This window comes from Cherax quadricarinatus, chromosome 12, assembly GCF_038502225.1.
Source record: "Cherax quadricarinatus isolate ZL_2023a chromosome 12, ASM3850222v1, whole genome shotgun sequence".
NCBI classification, from domain to species: domain Eukaryota; kingdom Metazoa; phylum Arthropoda; class Malacostraca; order Decapoda; family Parastacidae; genus Cherax; species Cherax quadricarinatus.
The window spans coordinates 46051778-46077197 of NC_091303.1; the positions used below are offsets into that span (position 1 = coordinate 46051778).

At 41.8% G+C, this 25420-nt stretch overlaps 1 protein-coding gene across 1 annotated transcript in view; it reads left to right on the forward strand.

Annotated features, from left to right (window-relative positions):
• LOC128686555 (ATP-binding cassette sub-family C member 5) overlaps positions 1-22787 on the forward strand; it is a 537407-nt gene extending 514620 nt beyond the window's left edge. The window contains exon 17 of the mRNA XM_070084337.1: positions 22570-22787. Coding sequence (XP_069940438.1) covers positions 22570-22771 — 202 coding nt within the window. The 3' untranslated portion in view covers positions 22772-22787. The remainder of the gene's footprint in view (positions 1-22569) is intronic.
• Positions 22788-25420: the final 2633 nt, after the last annotated feature.

Genomic DNA, 25420 nt, shown 5'->3' on the forward strand with positions numbered 1-25420 from the left:
TTGGCATTTTGACCATAGGTACTCGCCTGGTGCCTCGGGAGGATGACAGTTGGCAAACTTTACACGATCTACAATAAGTAGTGACATCTGAGGACATTTTTGGCCAAAAATAGGTTTCCCTAATTTTATTTAAGGTTTTACGATGCGAGAAATGTCCGGCCACTGGCAGGTCATGAGCCATTTTAAGAACTGTCTCTCTGCATTGACTTGGAACAACTAAGATGGAATAGTCTATCTCATCTGAATTTAATTTGAATACTGACTTGTACAAGATACCTTTTATATATTCAAATTTATATGAAAAGTTTTTCCTTTGGATAACTTGATTTTGTTTAGCGGCATTAGGGCAATTCTGAAGAGAAGGGCAATTAAGTTGTAAATTGACAAAGGAGTCCTTAGATATATCTAAAGGCTTAAAGTCAGGGAAAATCAAAGGATGGACAGTATGAGAAGCCTGAGCTTTGGTCTGAGCCCTAGTCAAGACATTTATGGTATCGGAGGTGATATCTTCACTTTCATCTAACAAGTGAACCAGTGATCCTTCTTCCTCGCTTTCGAGAGAAGCATCACTGGTTTTTAATCCCACATGAATCTCGCGAGACATTGTCTCATCTGAACTTTCAAGCGGCTTCTCTGAATCTACAGGAAGAGGATCTGAAACACTTATGTCCATCTTTGGTGATGAAAGGTTAACCTCAGAAGGAAGAATGGCACCTTTTACATTACCTATTAGTACGGAGCAAGAAGTGATGGGAGCTAGTACGGCTTCAGACCAACCTGTGAACCATTTAGACCTAATGTAACAACGGATGGTAGGAAAAGTGTCTGTACGGCCCAAGTAGTCTGAAAGTATAGCAGAGGAATGAGTTTCTTTAAGATTAGGGAACAGCTTATCAGAAATGACTATACATGTGCATCCAGTGTCTCGTAAAATGGTAGATACATTAAGTCCATTAACTGTTCCTGAACAGAAGGGTGCTTGGTCATTACAGTCTTTAAAACATCTCCCAACTTTTTGGACCTTCTTAGAAGGACAATCTGGACGTTTATGTCCCTTAACACCACACAAATGACAAACAGGAATAAAAGAAGTCATTTTACTTTCCACTGGAGGCTTTGATTTCTTAAGGTCTGATGAACCCTTGCCCCTAGGGTTCGATCCCTTTAGGTCTTTATAGGAATTGTGAGCCTCAGCATACAGGTCAGCAGCCTCAGCAACTTCCTCAGCTTTAATCAGGTTACGTTCTCTGATGAATGTTCGTATCTGATGGGGAAGAGCTGTCAGGAACTGGTCAGCAACCATGAAGTCTCGAAGAGATTCATAACTGTGATCAATTCCTGAACTCTCTATCCAAAAGTCGAACAAACGAAAGAGTGTTACCTGTAGCTGCTGAAAGTTCTGGCCAGGCTGTAAGGTGGCATACCTGAAATCTTTCCTGTAAGAATTAGTGGTTTTTTGATATGCTTTAAGGATTGCCTTCTTCAGTAGGTTATAATTACATATGATATCCTGCGACAAAGTTGCATAGATATTCAAGGCTGTACCAGAAAATAACATTCCTAACCTGGTAGCCCAGGTGTCAGCAGGCCATTCACAGAGGGTAGCAGTATTCTCAAACCTGATAATGTATGAAGTAATGTCTTCACCCTCTGTGAAGGGAGGTAAATTAGGTGTTGGAATATGTGCACTAGCTGCACGTTGTTCCATTACTCCTTCATCTAATTGCTGTTGTGAGAAAGTTAACTTTTTATTCTCTAATTCAAGGCGAGTTTGTTCGAGCTCGCGATCCTTTTCTCTTTCTCTTAACTCATATTCTCTATCCTTTGCTCTTTCCTCAAGTTCCCTTAATTTAACTTGCTCCTCACGTATCTTAGCTTGTTCTTCACGTACTTTAGCTCTTTCCTCACGATCAAGTCTATCACGCTCTTTTTTGTCTTCTCTCTCTCTTTCTAACTGTCTTTCTTGATTCTCTCTTTCAATTTGATCTCTCTCCTTTTTATCCTCTCTTTCTCTTTCTATTCTCTCTCTTTCAAGTCTTTCCTGGATTTTAGCACTAATGAAAGATTCTAAATTTTTCCCTGTTATTCCTAACTTACTTCCAGCATTCATCCAAAACTGGTATTCCTCCATACTTGCAAGAATAACTTAAACTATCAGGGGAAATGAAACGGGTATTAAAGAAAACGGAGGGTTCAATTCCTGCTCCGCTCAAACTGTAAATAAACCAGAGGGCTCGATCCCTGCTTCAATTAAACAATATGTATTAATGAAAACGAAGGGTTCTATGCCGACTCCGAGCAAACAGTAAGTAGAATGGGGTCACTTGACCATCCAATCTTCTCACCAACAAATCAAGAGTGTCCTATGACAGTTCCCTTGATATAATGAAGAGCTCAATGAAACAATTTGTCACTGGAAAATCTCGGGTCCCTAGAGTTTAATCCTCCAAAGTGTTTCAAGCTCACATGAAAGGTGGCAGAATTAACTATTATATCCTGCCTGACTTGACTTACAATAAATTGAGACTATAACAATCACCAAATCTTTTAAATACCTGTACCGTAGTCCTACCATAGAGAATGATTACTCATGGCTGGTGGTAACCGTCTGTGGTATGCAGCGTTGAAGTTCCAATGGTAGATTCGAGATGGAGTTGAATCTTGATTCAGTAGAGAAAATCCTGGCAAGGTCGCCACTTGTGAAGGCTTACTCAGCCCTGTAACCACTTCAGTCAGTATTACTCAGGCTGGCTCCTCCTCAGGAAAATTAGTGAATAGAAAAAGAAATAATAACAGACAAACATAAACACTTTATTATATAGAAAATATAAAATGTAAAACACTTAAATATGAAATATTAATCCTACATTAAAGAAAATGAAAAATGAAAAATATAAATGATAACTGAATTCAACGCTAATTTAAATGTATATAAAACGTGGGTGTCTGGTGTTGGTGACACTGTTGTTGAAATCGTAGCCGTTGCTGATGGGGGGGGGGGTCGCAGGTGTTGGTGACCACCACTGGCTAGATCTTCACAGATTATTGCCGTGAGTATAATATCCCGATGACAGGAAAGCAGGTTCTTTACCGCTGCAATGATGTGGGGTTATGTCCTGCAATTTCATACAGGTGCACAGGTACTTCAATACAAAATGGAGAAGTCTTTGGACGTTAGTCCTTCTCCTGTTCTGCTCGTTGATTGACAGGTGACCCTCACTGTCATCCAAGCTGAAAAGATAGACAGGTTACCCACTGCTTAAATAATCACTCTCCATGGTAAGTACGATACCCAAAAGATGTGGTGATTATTACAACAGTAAACATAGAGCAAGGCTGAAAGGACTAAGTTTATTATTGGTCAAAAGTGAAGCTTTTAACCAATAAATCCACTAGAATACAAGGCAGGCATGTACTTACAGTAGAGTTGGGAGCTGTGAGTCGAGTGATTTACTGTTTGACCAGAGCCCCACACGTCACCTTTCGAGGGGGGGGGAAGAGGGAGGGGAAGGGATAGCGGGAGCTAGACTGACCCTACCTTAACAAGCAGCCGGCAGTCAAACTATCACTTTCAGGGAGGGGGAGAAAAGGCGGGAAAAACGGGAGCTTGACTTACCCTACCTTAACTAGTAGCCGGCAGACAAACTATCAATTTAGGGGTTGGGGGAGAAAAGGCGGGAATATCGGGAGCTAGACTGCCCCTACCTTAACGAGTAGCTGGCAATGAAACTATTGTTACTGTATATTCCCTCTCTACTCCTATTTATTGAACTTTTCCTTCACATCCATTCAACCAATCACAGTAGGAGTCCCACAGGGAAGTGTCCTTGGACCACTCCTCTTTCTCATCTACATCAATGATCTTCTGAATGCATCACAGCTACTCAAACCCATATTATTTGCAGATGACACTACATATGTCTTCTCCCACCGAAACCCAGTCATACTGGCCAACACTGTAAATGCCGAATTGCAGAAAATATCTGCCTGGATGACCAATAAACTTACCCTGAATACTGATAAAACCTATTTCATTCATTTTGGAAACAAAGCTGCAAATGTTCCACTTAAAGTAATGCTTAACGGATCACTTGTCACAAGAGTCACAGAGGGAAAGTTCCTAAGAATCCACCTTGACAGTAGCCTCAAATTCCAGACACATATACAACAAATCACCAAGAAAATCTCCAAGACTGTAGGCATACTATCAAAGATAAGGTACTACATTCCACAATCAGCTCTCCTGGCACTGTACCATTCACTCATATACCCTTATCTCACATATGGAATTTGGGCATGGGGATCAACAACATTGAATCACCTAAGACCACTAATAACCCAGCAAAAGGCAGCAGTCAGAATGATGATAAATTCCCACTCCTGACAGTATACTCCACCAATTTTCAAAAGTCTAAATCTGCTCACCATTAAGAACATCTACACTTATTCATGTGCCTACTACATACATAGAACAATACACGCAAACATAAACCCTCCACTCAAACTTCTCACCAACCTTGATAGGACACACGACCATAACACAAGACGCAGATCTCTTTTTGGTGTACCCCGTGTCCATATCACACTGTGTAAAAACTCTATGCACATAAAGGGCCCCAAAATTTGGAATTCATTACCAGAAAATACTAAAGTAACCCGGTCTGAAAATCAATTTAAGACTCTTCTCAAAAGCCACTTAATCATCCTAGACTAAATGCTCAATACTCAATATTTGCATAATATAATTTCAATATTTTCTTTTGAACCTATTGTCCATTGTTGACAGGAATATAATTGAATCATGTTTCACAAAAGGCATTTTTGAATATATGAATATATCCTTTGGTTTATGTAAATTAGATTCACTTATAATTAATAGAACTACTGTACAACTATGGTAAATTTCTTTAGTGTTAAGTAGTCAGCAAGCCAATAAATTAAGTCGGCCCATAATGCCTAGGCATAATAGAGGTTCTCTTTTTGCATTGCAACCCATTATTGTAAATACATAATCTCAGTGTACTACTTGCAAAGAAATAAATAAATTTTAATTTGAAAGATTTTGCCCAAACAAAATGTTGTTCCTTTTATAAATGTGTTGATCATTTATTGTTGTGAGGGTTGATGTTTTCCACAGTCAGTGAAGGAAGCTCTATTTCACCTGCTTCTCATGAATCCTTTTCCTTGGTTCAGAAAGCATGTCAAAATATCATCCTGTTTCTAATATTATATTCCCTTCTAAAGTGACTGAGGCTGCTGTTTTTTGGAGTAGAGTAATGTTTTACTGGGTGTTCTCTCGACATGTAGTCCATATTATTCAACTGAGATGGCTTTATGACAAGTTTATAATGACCTGGCATTGAATACATGTTTAAAAAATGTGTTGCTGCTAATTTTGTTGACTCTCTCAGCTTCATTTGATATCATTGATCTTGGACTGATGATAGGTGATTTTTTTTGGCTGTGGTCAGAGGGATATTGCATTGTTACTTCTTTCTGGTTGATCATTAGGGAGCATTGAAAAAATACAAATTTTAAAGATGCAAGTTACACTTTTCTGGAATTATTTTTATGGTCACAACAAACTTCTGTGCAGAATTTCAGACCACATCGTGCACATTTACCCTGCAGCATTGTGATCGACTTTTTGTCAAATTATACACCATTGAAAGCAATTAGTTATAATTTATTGGTTGTCAATTTAATAATCAAGTGTACATGGTTTATATCATTTTTGGTTGTGAAGATTGTATAATCAAATGTGCATGGGTTATATCAATCCTCAACTATTTAATTTTAAACTATTATAAGTTGTAAGTGAAGTCTTCCTTGGTGCAGAACTTGGGCATCACTTTCCTGGAAAAAAATTCTTTGCATGATATATCCATTTCTTGTCTTCTGTCCAGTCACTTCAGTGTAAGCTTCAGTCATCAATTTTATCCCTCTCTCAACAGCTTGAGTGTTGTCTGGGCACTTGGGCACCTCCAGTGGAGTCTCAATAATTTTCAGTTTTGAGTTCAGTCTTCCAGTCAATCATGGAATGATAGTTCTTTGCATGCCACTTTAGTGTGGGAATCACTGCTTGTCTTTAGTTGATAATAGGAGCCACATTGTCATTCTCTTCATCTTCACTGTCATCATCATCACTGTAGATTAACAAGTCCTCATCAACAGCATCAGCAGAATCTTCTCCATCTTCATCATAGCTCTCAGTACTTTCTTTTGTCTGCTGATTCTCTTCTCTAATTTTTCTATCATTAACACAGCTTTGTCTCTCACAGTCATGTCCTCATCAGTGCACATACCAAGAAGCAGCTGATGTGTATGAGCAAAGTAGAAATTTCATTGGACAATCTTTTTTTTACTATCTTCTTTTCTTCACTGTTCAGATGTCTCATAAATTGCAGTGACTGGAAGACATTCTTTGGACCATGTGTGACATAAGGATGCAGCTTGATGTTGAACCACATAATCATAATGACGACTCTTTTCAGCTCCTGACTGAGTCATTTTCTTGCTTCTCCATTCAGTATTTGTGTCTGGTATCTCGAAACTTCTATGGTCCAATAACTTGACTTGTCATCCTTGGTGATAATGCCATTAAGGTGGTAGTAGCAATGGCAGCTCCAGCATAATCACTGATCAAATATTGGTCATATGGGGCTGCCAGTGTGGGGAGTCTTGTTCTGTTCTGCTGTGAACTGCTGGCAGTCAGACCACTCAAGACATAGTCAGCATCAGTATCAACAGAAGGGCTATCTCTGGCATCATTTGAATTATTGTCAGAATCAGAAACTTCTCCAGCTGCCGGTTCACTCTGTCTTTCCTCCAGTTGCTTCCTGGCTCTGGCTGCATCCTTCTCCTCTTTTACCGTCACTCTATCCCACATCCTCGTTACTGTCATGTCAACACAGCTAATTTTCATCTTCCTATCACCTCTCTGGTCAAGGAGGAACTGTACCTCAAGTACCTTACATCACAATTACAGGCCAGGTGGTATCCATCACTCCTTTATTTTGCACCCTACATCTTGACAGGAGGCAGTAGGGCAGAAAGAACTACATATATCAAACAACTTGTTAATTTCTTCCTGAAATTTAGCTTTTTTGGAGACATTTTTGTAATTATTAAGTTCTGTTCCTCTACTGTACAATTTTCTCAATCTTTTCTCATTAGTTCTCTGGCTGAGAATAGGAATAGTCTTTCTGTCTCCAATTGTCTCTGAAACTTCAGTAAACTTTCCTTCATCACATTTATATTGCCAGCAGTTCCTTAACACATCACCTTTTTTTTTTATAATAATAATATCTTTATTTACTACAAGTACATGAACATGGTATACAGGCCTAGCTGACATCAGTGATATACAACTATATAGAAAGCCCCTTGTTATGCTGAGTATTTTGGGCAAACTAGGTCAGTTTTGTCCCAGGATGCGACCCACACCAGTCAACTAACACCCAGGTACTTATTTTATACTGACAGGTGAACATGGATGGAAGGTGTCTTATGGAAACACGTCTTTAATGTTTTCCAGGCATGCCAGAGATTCGAACTGTGGACCTCAATGTGTGAGCTGAGTGCACTAGTGATCGAGTGTTGTTTGTTCATTGGAAGAACACTGGCATGGCCAAACAAATGCATGTTCTATGGCTTTCCTCATTGACATTGTAGTTATCTCAATAGTAAAGTACAGTGGAACCTCACCTAACGATATTAATCCGTTCCTGAGAGCTCATCGTTAGCCGAATTAATTTTCCCCATAAGAAATAATGGAAATCCAATTAATCCGTTCCAGACAGCCAAAAGTATTAAAAAACAATTTATTTTTCAGGAAATATACATTTCCCTACAAAGAAAACAATGAGACATGCACAATGACTACATAAATAAATGTTAAAATGACACTTGCCTTTACTGAAGAGTATTGATGAGTGATGAGACACTGTTTTCTTGAACACTCTGGGATTTTCAGAGTGATGCATGAGTAAAGGCTTCATTTTGCAATCCCCACTAGCATTACAACAAAACATGAGAGTTAGCCTGTCTTTCACAGGCTTGTGTCCTGGGAGTGCCTTTTCCTCCTGAGTAATGTAGGTCCTGTTTGGCATTTTCTTCCAGAACAGGCCTGTTTCGTCACAACTGAACACTTGTTGGGGTTGGAATTTTTCAGCTTCACCATGCATCACACTGTGTATGCCACTACAATTCTTAAATCTCTCAAACCAACCTTTGCTGGCCTTAAATTCACCAATATGAGCTCTAGTTCCAGGCATTTTTTCCTGTTCACCTGGGTGTTAGTCGACTGTTCTGGGTCACATCCTGGGGGACAATTCAATTCAATTCAATTCAAGTTTATTCTCTATAAGGGTTACAATGTGGGGTTTACAGGTTTTGGGTATTGTGTGGTTTACATGTTATAAAATACTATTTACAGAGGGGGCCACTAGGACACCTAGCATGGCTAGGCATTTCGGGCAGACTTAGATTAATTCTTAACATTAAATCCTTACAGATTATGGTATTAAGGCTAAGTGACTACATCATAATTTGTGAGTTTAGCAATGTGAATGCTTTTGTTTTGGCACAATACAAAGTGTCTATATTGGAGTATCATAGGCAAACTTATGACTAGTTAGGATTTGTTATTTTAAGATTAAGATTAGTATTTCTGGGTTTATAGTCAGTGGGTGAGTGAGTGTAATTGTGAACAACCAGGTGGTTATCATGTAGTTAGTTGTCGGGGTGTATCAGGGAGATAAGATGTTTTCTAACTGTAATTTTGAAAATGATGAATATGTCTGCAGTTCTAGAGTTTTCAGGTAGGGTGTTCCAGATTTTAGGTCCTTTGAAATATATTGAATTTTTGTAAAGGTTTAGTCAAACATGGGGAATGTCATAGACATGTTTGTGTCTGGTGTTATGCCTGTGGATCCTGTCACAACTGTCAAGAAAGCATTTTAGATCAAGGTTAATATTGGAATTTAAGGTCCTGTAGATATAGATTGCACAGTAGTAAGTGCGGATGTTCTGAACAGGGAGTAAGTTTAGATCTATGAAGAATAGGGGGGGTATGTTGCCAGGGATGGGATTTAGTGATTATTGTTACTGCGGCTTTTTTTTGGATTATTATTTTATTGGATTATTATTATTGGCTTTAGGTGTGTTGCTGCAGTTGAACCCCAAGCACAGATAGCATAGGTGAGGTATAGATATATAAGTGAATGGTATAGTGTGAGAAGGGCAGTTTGCGGCACATAGTATTGTATCTTGGACAGGATCCCCATCGTTTTGGATAATTATTTTGTTATGTGTTGGATATGGGTGCTGAAATTTAGGTTGTTGTCGAGGTATAGGCCAAGGAATTTGCCCTCATTATGTCTGGCAATTAGAGTGTTGTCAATCTTAATGTTAAGTTGTGCAACACCTGCTCTGCTACCAAACATAATATAGTAGGTTTTGTCGTGTTAAGTGTAAGTTTACTGGCTGTCATCCAAGTCGATATTTTAAGCAGCTCCTCGTTAACAATGGTGTTGAGGGTGGCAAAATTAGGGTGGGAGATGACATAAGTCGTGTCATCAGCAAAGAGAATGGGTTTCAGGTGTTGGGATATGTTTGGAAGATCATTGATGTAAATGAGGAAGAGCAGGGGTCCAAGGACACTTCCCTGCACAACTCCAGTATCAAGTGGCCGTATTGATGAGGCTGTGTCTTTAATGGTGACATACTGATACCTATTAGAAAGGTAGGATTTAAAATATGCAAGTGTATGATTAATTAAGGACCCCAATGGAAATAAGTTTGACAGTCCTTGATGATGCACTGGCTTTCTTGGGTTATCCTGGGTGGGTAACAATCTGGGGTTAACCCTTAAACGGTCCAAACAGATCGACGTTCAAATTCGTAGTGCTACAGAAGTAGATCTACTTTTTTTTACATATTTTCAAATATAACAAAAAATAATGTAGATAAAAGTTTTTTTACACGTTTTCAAATGTAAAACATAAAAAAAAGATCTACATTTTTTTACATACTTTCGGATGTTGAAAAAACGTATATATACATTTGGACCATTTAAGGGTTAATTGTTTCTCGGTAATTGTTTCCCGTTAAGCAACACCAACAACACTCAACACACTCCACATCTTCGAGTAGTACTGCTAATGGTGGTGCAGCAGCAGCAACAGCTGACTGTGGTGCAGCAACAGCTGATGGTGGTGCAGCAGCAGCAGCTGACTGTGGTGCAGCAGCAGCTGACTGTGGTGCAGCAACAGCTGACCGTGGTGCAGCAACAGCTGACCATGGTTCAGCAACAGCTGATTTTGGTACAGCAGCAGCTGACCGTGGTTCAGCAACAGTTTACTTTGGTGCAGCAGCAGCTGACCATGGTGCAGCAGCAGCTGACTTTGGTGCAGCAGCAGCAGCTGACCATGGTGCAGCAGCAGCAGCTGACCATGGTGCAGCAGCAGCTGACTGTGGTACGATAGTATTTCGATAGTATTTCTCACCCTTTTTACCACAGGGTTGGCACTAGAAGCTTTCTTTGGGCCCATGTTGGCTTATTTGGCAGTTACAAGCACTAAAAACAATGGAATAATACAAAATGTATCAAATGTATGCATGCAACCGGCCACCCTGGCTTGTAAGCAATGACGGCAGGGCAGCTGAGGCGCTCAGGCTGGACGGACAGGTTCTGGACGAGTCATGTTGGTCAGAAACAGGTGATGGTGGTGCAGCAGCAGCTGACCATGGTGCAGCAGCAGCTGACCGTGGTTCAGCAACAGCTGACTGTGGTGCAGCAGCAGCTGACAGTGGTGCAGCAGCAGCTGACTGTGGTGCAGCAGCAGCTGACCGTGGTGCAGCAGCAGCTGACCATGGTTCAGCAACAGCTGACTGTGGTGCAGCAGCAGCTGACCGTGGTGCAGCAACAGCTGATGGTGGTGCAGCAGCAGCTGACTGTGGTGCAGCAGCAGCTGACCATGGTTCAGCAACAGCTGACTGGTGCAGCAACAGCTGACCATGGTGCAGCAACAGCTGACCATGGTGCAGCAGCAGCTGACCATGGTATGATAGTACAGGAAGGCCCCGCTTTACGGCGTTTCACTTTACGGCGTTCCGCTAATACGGACATTTCAAATTATGACCAAAACTCGCTATACGGCTCCCCCCACCTGACTTTCTAATACGGTCACCGTGCCCCACCCTGTTTGTTTACATTCTCCATGAGCTCAGTAAGCACTAAGTCTCTCCATTTTGTCTGGAAACTCCAAAATTTCAAATGTTTTTAAAAGTTATTTCATATTTTATATATACAGTGGACCCCCGCATACCGATTTTAATCCGTGCAAGAGGGGTCATTGTTATGCGAAATAATCGGTATGCGAATGAATTTTCCCCATAAGAAATAATGGAAATCAAATTAATCCGTGCAAGAGACCCAAAAGTATGAAAAAAAAAAAATTTACCACATGAAATGTTAATTTTAATACACACAAACTGAAAAAGGCATGCACACTTACATGACACTTACTTTTATTGAAGATCTGGTGATGATTGATGGGATGGGAGGAGGGGAGAGAGAGTGTTAGTGTTTAGAAGGAGAATCCCCTTCCATTAAGACTTGAGGTGTCAAGTCCTTTTCTGGGGTTACTTCCCTTCTTCTTTTAATGCCACTAGGACCAGCTTCAGAGTCACTGGACTTCTTTCGCACAACATATCTGTCCATAGTGGCCTGTACCTCTCGTTCCTTTATGACTTCCCTAAAGTGTTTCACAACATTGTCAGTGTAATAATCACCAGCACGGCTTGCAATAGCTGTGTGAGGGTGATACTCATCCATAAAGGTTTGCACTTTCAGCCACATTCCACAGATTTCCTTAATCTTTGTAGTAGGCAACTTCTTCAATTTCTCTCTCCCCTCCTCTGAACCAGTTTTCTCAGGTCTGGCCTCTTGCTCTTGAAGTTGATCTATGAGCTCATCAGTGGTTAGTTCTTCATTGTCCTCCTCCACCAACTCTTCCACATCCTCCCCACTAACCTCCAACCCCAAGGACTTTCCCAATGCCACAATGGATTCCTCAACTGGCATAATCCTCTCAGGGTTAGCCTCAAACCCTTCAAAATCCCTTTTGTCTACACATTCTGGCCACAGTTTCTTCCAAGCAGAGTTCAAGGTCTTCTTAGTCACTCCCTCCCAAGCCTTACCTATAAGGTTTACACAATTGAGGATATTAAAGTGCTCTCTCCAAAACTCTCTTAGAGTCAATTGAGTTTCTGAGGTCACTACAAAGCACCTTTCAAACAGAGCTTTTGTGTACAGTTTCTTGAAGTTTGCAATAACCTGCTGGTCCATGGGCTGCAGGAGAGGAGTGGTATTAGGAGGCAAAAACTTCACCTTAATGAATTTCATGTCCCCATAAAGTCGCTCTGCCACGTCTGTAGGATGACCAGGGGCATTGTCTAACACCAGGAGGCACTTAAGTTCTAATTTCTTTTCAGTTAGGTAATCTTTCACATTGGGGGCAAATGCATGGTGTAACCAGTCATAGAAAAGTCCCTAGTGACCCATGCCTTACTGTTTGCCCTCCACAGCACACACAAATTCTCCTTGAGGACATTCTTTTGCCTGAACGGTCTGGGAGTTTCAGAGTGATACACTAATAAAGGCTTAACTTTGCAATCACCAGTAGCATTGGAACACATCAACAAAGTAAGCCTGTCTTTCATAGGCTTATGTCCTGGGAGTGCCTTTTCCTCCTGAGTAATGTAGGTCCTACTTGGCATTTTCTTCCAAAACAGGCCTGTTTCATCACAATTAAACACTTGTTCAGGTTTCAGTCCTTCAGTCTCTATGTACTTCTTGAATTCCTGCACATATTTTTCAGCCGCTTTGTGGTCCGAACTGGCAGCCTCACCATGTCTTATCACACTATGTATGCCACTACGCTTCTTAAATCTCTCAAACCAACCTTTGCTGGCCTTAAATTCACTCACATCAGCACTAGTTGCAGGCATTTTTTTAATTAAATCCTGATGCAACTTCCTAGCCTTTTCGCTTATGATCGCTTGAGAGATGCTATCTCCTGCTAGCTGTTTTTCATTTATCCACACCAATAAGAGTCTCTCAACATCTTCCATCACTTGCGATCTTTGTTTCGAAAACACAGTTAAACCTTTGGCAAGAACAGCTTCCTTGATTGCCTTTCTGGTGCCCACAATAGTAGCGATGGTTGATTGGGGTTTCTTGTACAACCTGACCAGGTCGGCGATATGCACTCCACTTTCATACTTATCAATGATCTCTTTCTTCATTTCTATTGGAATTCTCACCCTTATTGGTGTAGGGTTGGCACTAGAAGCTTTCTTGGGGCCCATGGTCACTTATTTTCCAGAAACAGCACCGAAAACACTGTAATAATACGAAATATTCCGATTGTATGCTTGGATGTTACCGCGGAGGCTGGCTGGTAAACAATGGCACGGGCGGCACATGTGAGGCTGGCTGAGGGCGCACATTGGACGCGTCTCGGATGAAAATCGGTGAGCGGGTTTTTAAGCGGTATGCGAGGCAAAATTTTTGCGATTAAAGCAAGCGGTATGCGGATTAATCGTTATGTGGTGCCATCGGTATGCGGGGGTCCACTGTACTCTGATAATTATACTTATGTATACCTGTACCTAAATAAACTTACATACTGTTCTGGCATGCAGGTACACATTAAAATTGGTAAGTGTCTTATGTCTCCAGACGTCATATTAGTAATGATAATAATCATCGAGTCATTTAAATGTCGTATATTACGTTAATATACACATTTTCATTAATCCATCTATGATATTATTTTCAAAATTATATAATAAACACGATGCATAACATATAAATAAGATAAATACACCCCACAGTAGAATAAATAAACATAAATGTGAGATGTGGTAGCAGACGACTTGCACAAGTGACGCCATATTAGAAATGATAATAATAATAACAATACTAACCGAGTCTCATTAAATGTCGTATATTACGTTAATATACACATTTTCATTAATCCATCCATGATATTTTTTTCAAAATTATATAATAAACACGATGCATAACATATGAATAAGATAAATACACCCCACAGTAGAATAAATAAACATAAATGTGAGATGTGGTAGCAGACGACTTGCACAAGTGACGCCATATTAGAAATGATAATAATAATAATAACAATACTCACCGAGTCTCATTAAATGTCGTATATTACATTAATATACACATTTTCATTAATCCATCCATGATATTTTTTTTCAAAATTATATAATAAACACGATACATAACATAAAAAGATGATAAATACACCCCACAATAGAATAAATAAACATAAATATAAGATGTGGGAGCCACATAACTTGTACAAGTGATGGCAAGAATAACATTTTCTCTAATCTAACATAAGAGAAAATGTGTTACTGGGGGTAACTGTAGAAAATTATTCCTTTCGTATGTATGTAAGTAAGTTTATTCAGGTATACACAAATACAGTTACATAGATTATCATACATAACAACATATGTGTAGAGAACCTAGGATAACCCAAAAAAGTCAGTGTGACTTATTTCCATTGCCTTCACTCAGAGCTTCATTTCTTCTCAAAATGATGTTACATGAGAATGGGAGTGTTCTTCTTTATTAATTCTACCGTATCAATGTAGAGACAACCTGTACACAATGTAACTTGTACACAAACCAGACGTGTACACTTCGTTTGTTTACAAAACTTACGTTCGCCTGGTTTGTTTACATAACTCGGCGCCTGTCCCCTCTCATGTACTCATTCTTTCTCTCTCTCATTTATTCGTTTTATCTCATTTACTTACTCCTGACCCTACATTAAGACTACAAATATTTTAAGGTAAGTAATGAGTGAACTGTATATACATTTTATCACTCTGGGATGCTTAAATATCATAGAATATATGTGTGGGTGGGTTGGCCTGGTATGGTAGCCCGGCTGACTACCATACATACCACACTTGATTTTTTACAATAAATGCTACTCATCTCACCCTATATTTTAAGGTAAGTAATGAGTGAACTGTATATACATTTTATCGCTCTGGGATGCTTAAATATCATAGAATAGTATGTGTGGGTGGGGTGGCCTGGTAAGGTAGCCTGGCTGATTACCATACATACAATAAATACTACTTGTCTCACCCTAGATTAAGACTATAAATATTTTAAGGTAAGTAATGAGTGCCCTGGGGCACTCTGCCCCAGGGCCAGACTCATGGAACTCTGTGTTCATCAAGAACTGCAAGAAGCCCCTATCACGAGCCTTTTCCATCCTATGGAGAGGGAGCATGGACACGGGGGTCGTCCCTCAGTTACTAAAAACAACAGACATAGCCCCACTCCACAAAGGGGGCAGTAAAGCAACAGCAAAGAACTACAGACCAATAGCACTAACATCCCATATCATAAAAATCTTTGAAAGGGTCCTAAGAAGCAAGATCACCACCCATCTAGAAACCCATCAGTTACACAACCCAGGGCAACATGGGTTTAGAACAGGTCGCTCCTGTCTGTCTCAACTACTGGATCACTACGACAAGGTCCTAAATGCACTAGAAGACAAAAAGAATGCAGATGTAATATATACAGACTTTGCAAAAGCCTTCGACAAGTGTGACCATGGCGTAATAGCGCACAAAATGCGCGCTAAAGGAATAACAGGAAAAGTCGGTCGATGGATCTATAATTTCCTCACTAACAGAACACAGAGAGTAGTCGTCAACAGAGTAAAGTCCGAGGCAGCTACGGTGAAAAGCTCTGTTCCACAAGGCACAGTACTAGCTCCCATCTTGTTCCTCATCCTCATATCCGACATAGACAAGGATGTCAGCCACAGCACCGTGTCTTCCTTTGCAGATGACACCCGAATCTGCATGACAGTGTCTTCCATTGCAGACACTGCAAGGCTCCAGGCGGACATCAACCAAATCTTTCAGTGGGCTGCAGAAAACAATATGAAGTTCAACGATGAGAAATTTCAATTACTCAGATATGGTAAACATGAGGAAATTAAATCTTCATCAGAGTACAAAACAAATTCTGGTCACAAAATAGAGCGAAACACCAACGTCAAAGACCTGGGAGTGATTATGTCGGAGGATCTCACCTTCAAGGACCATAACATTGTATCAATCGCATCTGCTAGAAAAATGACAGGATGGATAATGAGAACCTTCAAAACTAGGGAGGCCAAGCCCATGATGACACTCTTCAGGTCACTTGTTCTATCTAGGCTGGAATATTGCTGCACTCTAACAGCACCTTTCAAGGCAGGTGAAATTGCCGACCTAGAAAATGTACAGAGAACTTTCACGGCGCGCATAACGGAGATAAAACACCTCAATTACTGGGAGCGCTTGAGGTTTCTAAACCTGTATTCCCTGGAACGCAGGAGGGAGAGATACATGATTATATACACCTGGAAAATCCTAGAGGGACTAGTACCGAACTTGCACACGAAAATCACTCACTACGAAAGCAAAAGACTTGGCAGACGATGCACCATCCCCCCAATGAAAAGCAGGGGTGTCACTAGCACGTTAAGAGACCATACAATAAGTGTCAGGGGCCCGAGACTGTTCAACTGCCTCCCAGCACACATAAGGGGGATTACCAACAGACCCCTGGCAATCTTCAAGCTGGCACTGGACAAGCACCTAAAGTCAGTTCCTGATCAGCCGGGCTGTGGCTCGTACGTTGGTTTGCGTGCAGCCAGCAGCAACAGCCTGGTTGATCAGGCGCTGATCCACCAGGAGGCCTGGTCATAGACCGGGCCGCGGGGGCGTTGACCCCCGAAACTCTCTCCAGGTAAACTCCAGGTAAACTATGTGTGTATTGTACTTTTTTATTGTTTTTTGATGCCTGGTTCTATTGCTAACTTAATATATGTTAGTGTAAACTTGTTATCTAGTGTTTGTATGCATTTATAAGTGGAAAAAAAGGGTGTTCCACTTTATGGCGGTTTCCGCTTTACGGCGGTAGCCTGGAACCTAACCTGCCGTATAAGTGGGGCCCTGCTGTACATATTTCTCACCCTTTTTACCACAGGGTTGGCACTAGAAGCTTTCTTTGGGCCCATGGTAGCTTATTTAGCAGTTACAAGCACTATAAACAATGGAATATAATACAAAATGTATTGAATGTATGCATGCAACCGGCCACCCTGGCTTGTAAACAATGACGGCAGGGCAGCTGAGGCGCTCAGGCTGGACGGACAGGTTTGGGAGGAATCACGTTGGGTGAGTTTTTTATCGTTAGGCGAGGCAAAATTTTTGCGTTAAAATGCTTCGTATGGCGGAATTAACGTTATGCGATGCGTTCGTTAGGCGGGGGTCCACTGTATATAAGTAATCAGAGTATCTGAAAAGAGAGAAAGTTAGTTAATGTTTATAAATACTGCAGAGTACATAGATACAATGCATAAAACACTGCACTGTACTACTCGGTAATAGAGACATATTCCAAAATTTCAATCACAAATGCTGTAGGCTAAGCCTCAACCAGTCAACTTCATATTTGGCTCTGAATCTAAGATTCAGCTTGACCAAAATTTCAATGCTCCCTATTGACCATCTCTGGTGGTAGTCAGTGATGCTGCATCTGAACCATCTCCTTTGCTCTGTGCCATTCCTCAGGGCTGTGTTCTGGGACCAGTATTATTACTATTTATTTTATGATTTTGTTGGGATTTTTAACCCTGAGGATTAGCTATCCAGGATAACCCAATGAAGTCAGTTGATCATTGGGTTTAGTGGCTTAGTTTTATTCCTTAATATTCATGGGTTGATTATCACTTTTATGCTGATGATACACAGATCACCATCATGATTCTTAATGCAGAAAATGCAAGACTCCAATTCTTCTTTTATCCTGGATATTCAGACTTGGTGACAAATACAAAACTGAAGCTAATTGGAGACCAGACAGATTTTCATTGTCAGGGAAACCTCAGAAGAGTACTGATTGTCAGATGAAACCTCAGAGGAGTACTGATTGCCAAGGGAAACCTGAGAGGAGTACTCATTGTCAGGGGAAACATCAGAAGAGTACTGATTGTCAGGGGAAACATCAGAAGAGTACTGATTGTCAGGGGAAACCTCAGAAGAGTACTGATTGTCAGGGGGAAACCTCAGAGGAGTACTGATTGTCAGAGGAAACCTCAGAAGAGTACTGATTGTCAGAGGAAACCTCAGAGGAGTACAGATTATCAAGGGAAACCTCAGAAGAGCACTAATTGTTAGGAGAAATCTCAGAGTACTGATTGTCAGAGGAAACCTCAGAAGAGTAACTGATTGTCAGAGGAAACCTCAAAGGAGTACTGATTGTCAGGGGAAACCTCAGAGAAGTACTGATTGTCAGGGGAAACCTTTGAGGAGTACTGATTGTCAGAGGAAACCTCAGAGGAGTACTGATTGTCAGAGGAAACATCAGAGGAGTACTGATTGTCAGGGGAAACCTCAGAAGAGTACTGATTGTCTGGGTAAACCTCAGAGAAGTACTGATTGTCAGGGGAAACCTCAGAGGAGTACTGTTTGTCAGAGGAAACCTCAGAGAAATACTGGTTGTCAGAGGAAACCTCAGAAGAGTACTGATTGTTAGGGGAAACCTCAGAGGAGTACAGATTGTCTGAGGAAATCTTGGAGGAGTACTGATTGTCAAGGAAAACCTCAGAGGAGTACTGATTGTCAGGGGGAAACCTCAGAAGAGTGCTGATTGGAGATTAATGTGCCTATGATTGTGAAGGTGACAGTTTGCAGTCTGTGGGACCACTGTGGAATAACTGTAAGATCTCTGTGGGTTCACTGTGGGACCACTGTGGAATAACTGTAAGATCTCTGTGGGTTCACTGTGGGACCACTGTGGGATCACTGAGGGATAACTGTGGGATCACTGAGGAATCACTGAAGGATCACCGAGGGATCACTGAGGAATCACTGAAGGATCACCGAGGGATCACTGTAAAATCTTGCAATTTTTATATTCACTGTGTGTAGTGTAATAAAGAGTACTGGAAAGTTGATGAAGAAGGGGTTAGTGGGCAAGGGTGAGGGAGGGCTTAGTGGATAGGGTGAGGGAGAGGGGTAAGTGAGTAGGGTGAGGGAAGGGTTTGTGGGTAGGGTGAGGGAGAGATTAGTGGGTAAGGGTGAGGGAGGGGTTGGTCTATAAGAGTGAGGAAGGGAGACCATACAAGTACTAGACATGGACGATGGCAGACAAGAGTGCAAATTTAGTCTATAGTTCTTTACCAATCTGCCTGTGTGCCTTCCTGCCTGCCTGCCCTGCCTCCTCTGCCCTGTCTTGCTAACCCTGCCACTTTGCCTGGGCATAAGCTCATGAAAGATAGACTTACTCTGCTATTGTGTGCCAGTGTCTCTGGATATTTCAAGCTGCAGCCTGTGCTTGTTTATCACTCAGAAAACACCATTTTGAACAATGTAAGAATATCCACGAGCAAGTTGGATGTGGTCTGGCATATTACAACCAATTACTATAAAATTATTAATTTTGGTGTTTGAGTTGCAATAGTTTTGAGGTGCAATACATCTTCTGGAATGGATTAATATCGTAATTCAAAGGACCCCGTATGTGGAAAATAAATTCCCTGAAAATCCCCTGAAAAGCAGGGGTGTCACTAGCACGTTAAGAGACCATACAATAAGTGTCAGGGGCCTGAGACTGTTCAACTGCCTCCCAGCACACATAAGGGGGATTACCAACAGACCCCTGGCAGTCTTCAAGCTGGCACTGGACAAGCACCTAAAGTCAGTTCCTGATCAGCCGGGCTGTGGCTCGTACGTTGGTTTGCGTGCAGCCAGCAGCAACAGCCTGGTTGATCAGGCTCTGATCCACCAGGAGGCCTGGTCACAGACCGGGCCGCGGGGGCGTTGACCCCCGGAACTCTCTCCAGGTAAACTCCAGGTAATACATGATTAAGCATTACTGTTGTTCTAAATTGTATTTTGAATAGAACCAACCGTGTTCCCTCTGCGCCTGTGCAGATGTCCAGGGAGAGAGGTCGACACAGGGCATCGGGGTAGCGGGAGTCTTTTGAATGTGGTGAGGAGGCTGTGAAAACATGGGACCAGGAAACTGGCGTTCACGGCGGCCTAAGGATTAATATAGGCCTCACTTCATAATAGGAAGTGTCGTAACTGTTCCTGGTGAAGAGTGAGGGAACGTGATTTATGGGACCACCGTAATAAAGTGGTAAATTTAGTGAATAATAGTAGGACCAGTGGTGACTGGCACGTCTCCATGGAGTGTCCCGGGGAAAATACCCGTGATTTAATCATCACTCATCGGTCTCAGATCTTAATGGAGTGACCTCTGATGTGTATAATAATTATGAGACATTAAATTGGAAAAGGCGTATGACAGGGTGGATAGGGGGGCAATGTGGCAGATGTTGCAAGTGTATGGTGTAGGAGGTAGGTTACTGAAAGCAGTGAAGAGTTTTTACGAGGATAGTGAGGCTCAAGTTAGAGTATGTAGGAAAGAGGGAAATTTTTTCCCAGTAAAAGTAGGCCTTAGACAAGGATGTGTGATGTCACCGTGGTTGTTTAATATATTTATAGATGGGGTTGTAAGAGAAGTAAATGCGAGGGTCTTGGCAAGAGGCGTGGAGTTAAAAGATAAAGAATCACACACAAAGTGGGAGTTGTCACAGCTGCTCTTTGCTGATGACACTGTGCTCTTGGGAGATTCTGAAGAGAAGTTGCAGAGATTGGTGGATGAATTTGGTAGGGTGTGCAAAAGAAGAAAATTAAAGGTGAATACAGGAAAGAGTAAGGTTATGAGGATAACAAAAAGATTAGGTGATGAAAGATTGAATATCAGATTGGAGGGAGAGAGTATGGAGGAGGTGAACGTATTCAGATATTTGGGAGTGGACGTGTCAGCGGATGGGTCTATGAAAGATGAGGTGAATCATAGAATTGATGAGGGAAAAAGAGTGAGTGGTGCACTTAGGAGTCTGTGGAGACAAAGAACTTTGTCCTTGGAGGCAAAGAGGGGAATGTATGAGAGTATAGTTTTACCAACACTCTTATATGGGTGTGAAGCGTGGGTGATGAATGTTGCAGCGAGGAGAAGGCTGGAGGCAGTGGAGATGTCATGTCTGAGGGCAATGTGTGGTGTGAATATAATGCAGAGAATTCGTAGTTTGGAAGTTAGGAGGAGGTGCGGGATTACCAAAACTGTTGTCCAGAGGGCTGAGGAAGGGTTGTTGAGGTGGTTCGGACATGTAGAGAGAATGACTTCAAGAACAGAATGACTTCAAGAGTGTATCAGTCTGTAGTGGAAGGAAGGCGGGGTAGGGGTCGGCCTAGGAAGGGTTGGAGGGAGGGGGTAAAGGAGGTTTTGTGTGCGAGGGGCTTGGACTTCCAGCAGGCATGCGTGAGCGTGTTTGATAGGAGTGAATGGAGACAAATGGTTTTTAATACTTGACGTGCTGTTGGAGTGTGAGCAAAGTAACATTTATGAAGGGATTCAGGGAAACCGGCAGGCCGGACTTGAGTCCTGGAGATGGGAAGTACAGTGCCTGCACTCTGAAGGAGGGGTGTTAATGTTGCAGTTTAAAAACTGTAGTGTAAAGCACCCTTCTGGCAAGACAGTGATGGAGTGAATGATGGTGAAAGTTTTTCTTTTTCGGGCCACCCTGCCTTGGTGGGAATCGGCCGGTGTGATAATAAAAAAAAATAAAAAATAAATCGTCTTGTGAATGGTAATGTAATCAGTGATAATAACACTAAGTTAAGAGAATGTGTGAAGTGAAATAAGTCGCCCTCCTCCGAGTGAACACGTTAGGCCTCATTGTTCCCGTCCCGAGGATAGTGAAGTTTTATGGAGTCACGACTTCTAAACCGGGACAAACCATTGGATACCTCGTCCTGCTGGAATAAGAACCGTGTCAGTGTAGCAGAACATAGAAATGAGATGGTGAATGGAGGAAATGAGGAGCATCAATCCCCCACAGTTAAGTAACCCTTCTAGTTATAGCAGACTGATACTGGCCAGTTAGGTATGTTGTAATTGGATAGGTTATGGGTGATCCAGCTACTTCAAGTGACCACCAGAGAATATCTGGTAAGTGGTGGGATTATGTACAAATGTTTTTCCTTGATGGATATATCCATGTGTAACCTACCCCCCTCCCTTCATTCAGTTAAACTAATATAATCTATACAGTCCACAATTAATTAGTAGCGCTGTACTTGTGGGTGCTATCCAATTTATACTGGTCTCAGATAGATATGGATAAGATTGTGAGGTCGAAGGGGCCACCTGCAGTGACCAGAGGTGGTTAAGTTTTCTCACATGTCTACATGGGGTGACTACAGTAAACAGTATAGTTGTCTCCCAATGAGATTACTCGTATGCATGTAATGTTGAGGTACGTACAGGTAATCACCCTAGAAAATTTTCCATACCGTATTTATATATTTTTTTTTAATTTAGGAAATGTAACTTTGCATACATTCAACAAATACTGGTTGACAGAGTTTATTTTGCAGGTATAACCTTGATCCATTTCACCGTCATTCAGATGAAGAGATCTGGTCTGCATTGGATCAGACATTTATGAAAAATCGTATTGCCAGCCTTAATTTAAAGCTTAGTGCACCAGTGGTGGAGAATGGCGAAAACTTCTCGATTGGTGAACGGCAGTTGTTGTGTATGGCCCGAGCCCTCCTGAGGAAGAGTAAGGTAATATAATGTTAAGTAAGGTAAAACACCTAAAATTAATATCAAGACACACACGCAACAGTTGTGTATCTTTGTGTTGAAACTTTTCACTTACATGATAGGCTTCATCAGTCAGTATAGAAGGGGATTTTATTGTAGACAGCATATATTGTGGCAGGGTAAAGATGATGTAATGAGTCCATCAATCTTGGAGAAATAGTTTGATGCAAACAATTGTAGGCCAATATCAAACTTGCTTTTACTATTGAAAAATTTTGAAAAACTCATACACAAGAGATTATACTCCTTTATAACATCACAAAGAATTCTCAGCCCCTGCCAGTTTGGCAGGGGCTGAGATTGAATTTGGTGAAAAGATTTAATACCTCATGTGTGTGTGAATTTTCAACTGAGCTGCCTCCTGCTAAAATATTATTTGCGACACTCCTCCATTTTAGGTGTCTCAAGTTGAAATTTCCCAGTAGCAAGACATTTGCAGCAGGAGTTGGGAAATTTTTTAGACAATGGTAAATTTTCAAAAGCTGTTCCTGGAATTGCTGGGAAGTTGCATCCGGAGGCTTGTATACAACCACAATGACAAGGTTTTGGTCTTCACTCTTTACCACCAAAACTTCAACTACATCATTTGAGATGTTTAGTAGTTCTGAGCAAATGAGCGACTGTGACATACAGGCCACACTCCCCTTGTTGCCTGTTTTTTTTCTGTGACATCTGAATAAGTTACAACCTGGGATCCATATCCACAGTTTGTATACTACTCATTTTCAGAATACAGATCATACCATTAGAAAAACATTTACCTAGGAGATTTAGTAACTATATAAGGAAGCAGATGCCACATGTTCATTTAAGGATGACCACCATGTTATGTGTGGCTCCTGCTGGCTGGCCTGGCTTCATACCTTCACTGATCGCCATGTTGTGTATGGTTCCTGCTGGTTGGCCTGGCTTCATACCTTCACTGATTGCCATGTTGTGTATGGTTCCTGCTGGTTGGCCTGGCTTCATATCTTCACTGATTGCCATGTTGTGTATGGTTCCTGCTGGTTGGCCTGGCTACATATCTTCACTGATCGCCATGTTGTGTATGGTTCCTGCTGGCTGGCCTGGCTACATATCTTCACTGATCGCCATGTTGTGTATAGTTCCTGCTGGCTGGCCTGGCTACATATCTTCACTGATTGCCATGTTGTGTATAGTTCCTGCTGGTTGGCCTGGCTACATATCTTCACTGATCGCCATGTTGTGTATAGTTCCTGCTGGCTGGCCTGGCTACATATCTTCACTGATTGCCATGTTGTGTATGGTTCCTGCTGGCTGGCCTGGCTACATATCTTCACTGATTGCCATGTTGTGTATAGTTCCTGCTGGTTGGCCTGGCTTCATATCTTCACTGATTGCCATGTTGTGTATAGTTCCTGCTGGTTGGCCTGGCTACATATCTTCACTGATCGCCATGTTGTGTATAGTTCCTGCTGGCTGGCCTGGCTACATATCTTCACTGATTGCCATGTTGTGTATAGTTCCTGCTGCTTGGCCTGGCTTCATATCTTCACTGATCGCCATGTTGTGTATAGTTCCTGCTGGTTGGCCTGGCTACATATCTTCACTGATCGCCATGTTGTATATAGTTCCTGCTGGCTGGCCTGGCTACATATCTTCACTGATTGCCATGTTGTGTATAGTTCCTGCTAGTTGGCCTGGCTTCATATCTTCACTGATCGCCATGTTGTGTATAGTTCCTGCTGGTTGGCCTGGCTTCATATCTTCACTGATTGCCATGTTGTGTATAGTTCCTGCTGGTTGGCCTGGCTTCATATCTTCACTGATCGCCATGTTGTGTATAGTTCCTGCTGGCTGGCCTGGCTACATATCTTCACTGATTGCCATGTTGTGTATAGTTCCTGCTGGTTGGCCTGGCTTCATATCTTCACTGATCACCATGTTGTGTATAGTTCCTGCTGGCTGGCCTGGCTACATATCTTCACTGATTGCCATGTTGTGTATGGTTCCTGCTGGCTGGCCTGGCTACATATCTTCACTGATTGCCATGTTGTGTATAGTTCCTGCTGGTTGGCCTGGCTTCATATCTTCACTGATTGCCATGTTGTGTATAGTTCCTGCTGGTTGGCCTGGCTACATATCTTCACTGATCGCCATGTTGTGTATAGTTCCTGCTGGCTGGCCTGGCTACATATCTTCACTGATTGCCATGTTGTGTATAGTTCCTGCTGCTTGGCCTGGCTTCATATCTTCACTGATCGCCATGTTGTGTATAGTTCCTGCTGGTTGGCCTGGCTACATATCTTCACTGATCGCCATGTTGTGTATAGTTCCTGCTGGCTGGCCTGGCTACATATCTTCACTGATTGCCATGTTGTGTATAGTTCCTGCTGGTTGGCCTGGCTTCATATCTTCACTGATCGCCATGTTGTGTATAGTTCCTGCTGGTTGGCCTGGCTTCATATCTTCACTGATCGCCATGTTGTGTATAGTTCCTGCTGGTTGGCCTGGCTTCATATCTTCACTGATCGCCATGTTGTGTATAGTTCCTGCTGGCTGGCCTGGCTACATATCTTCACTGATTGCCATGTTGTGTATAGTTCCTGCTGGTTGGCCTGGCTTCATATCTTCACTGATCGCCATGTTGTGTATAGT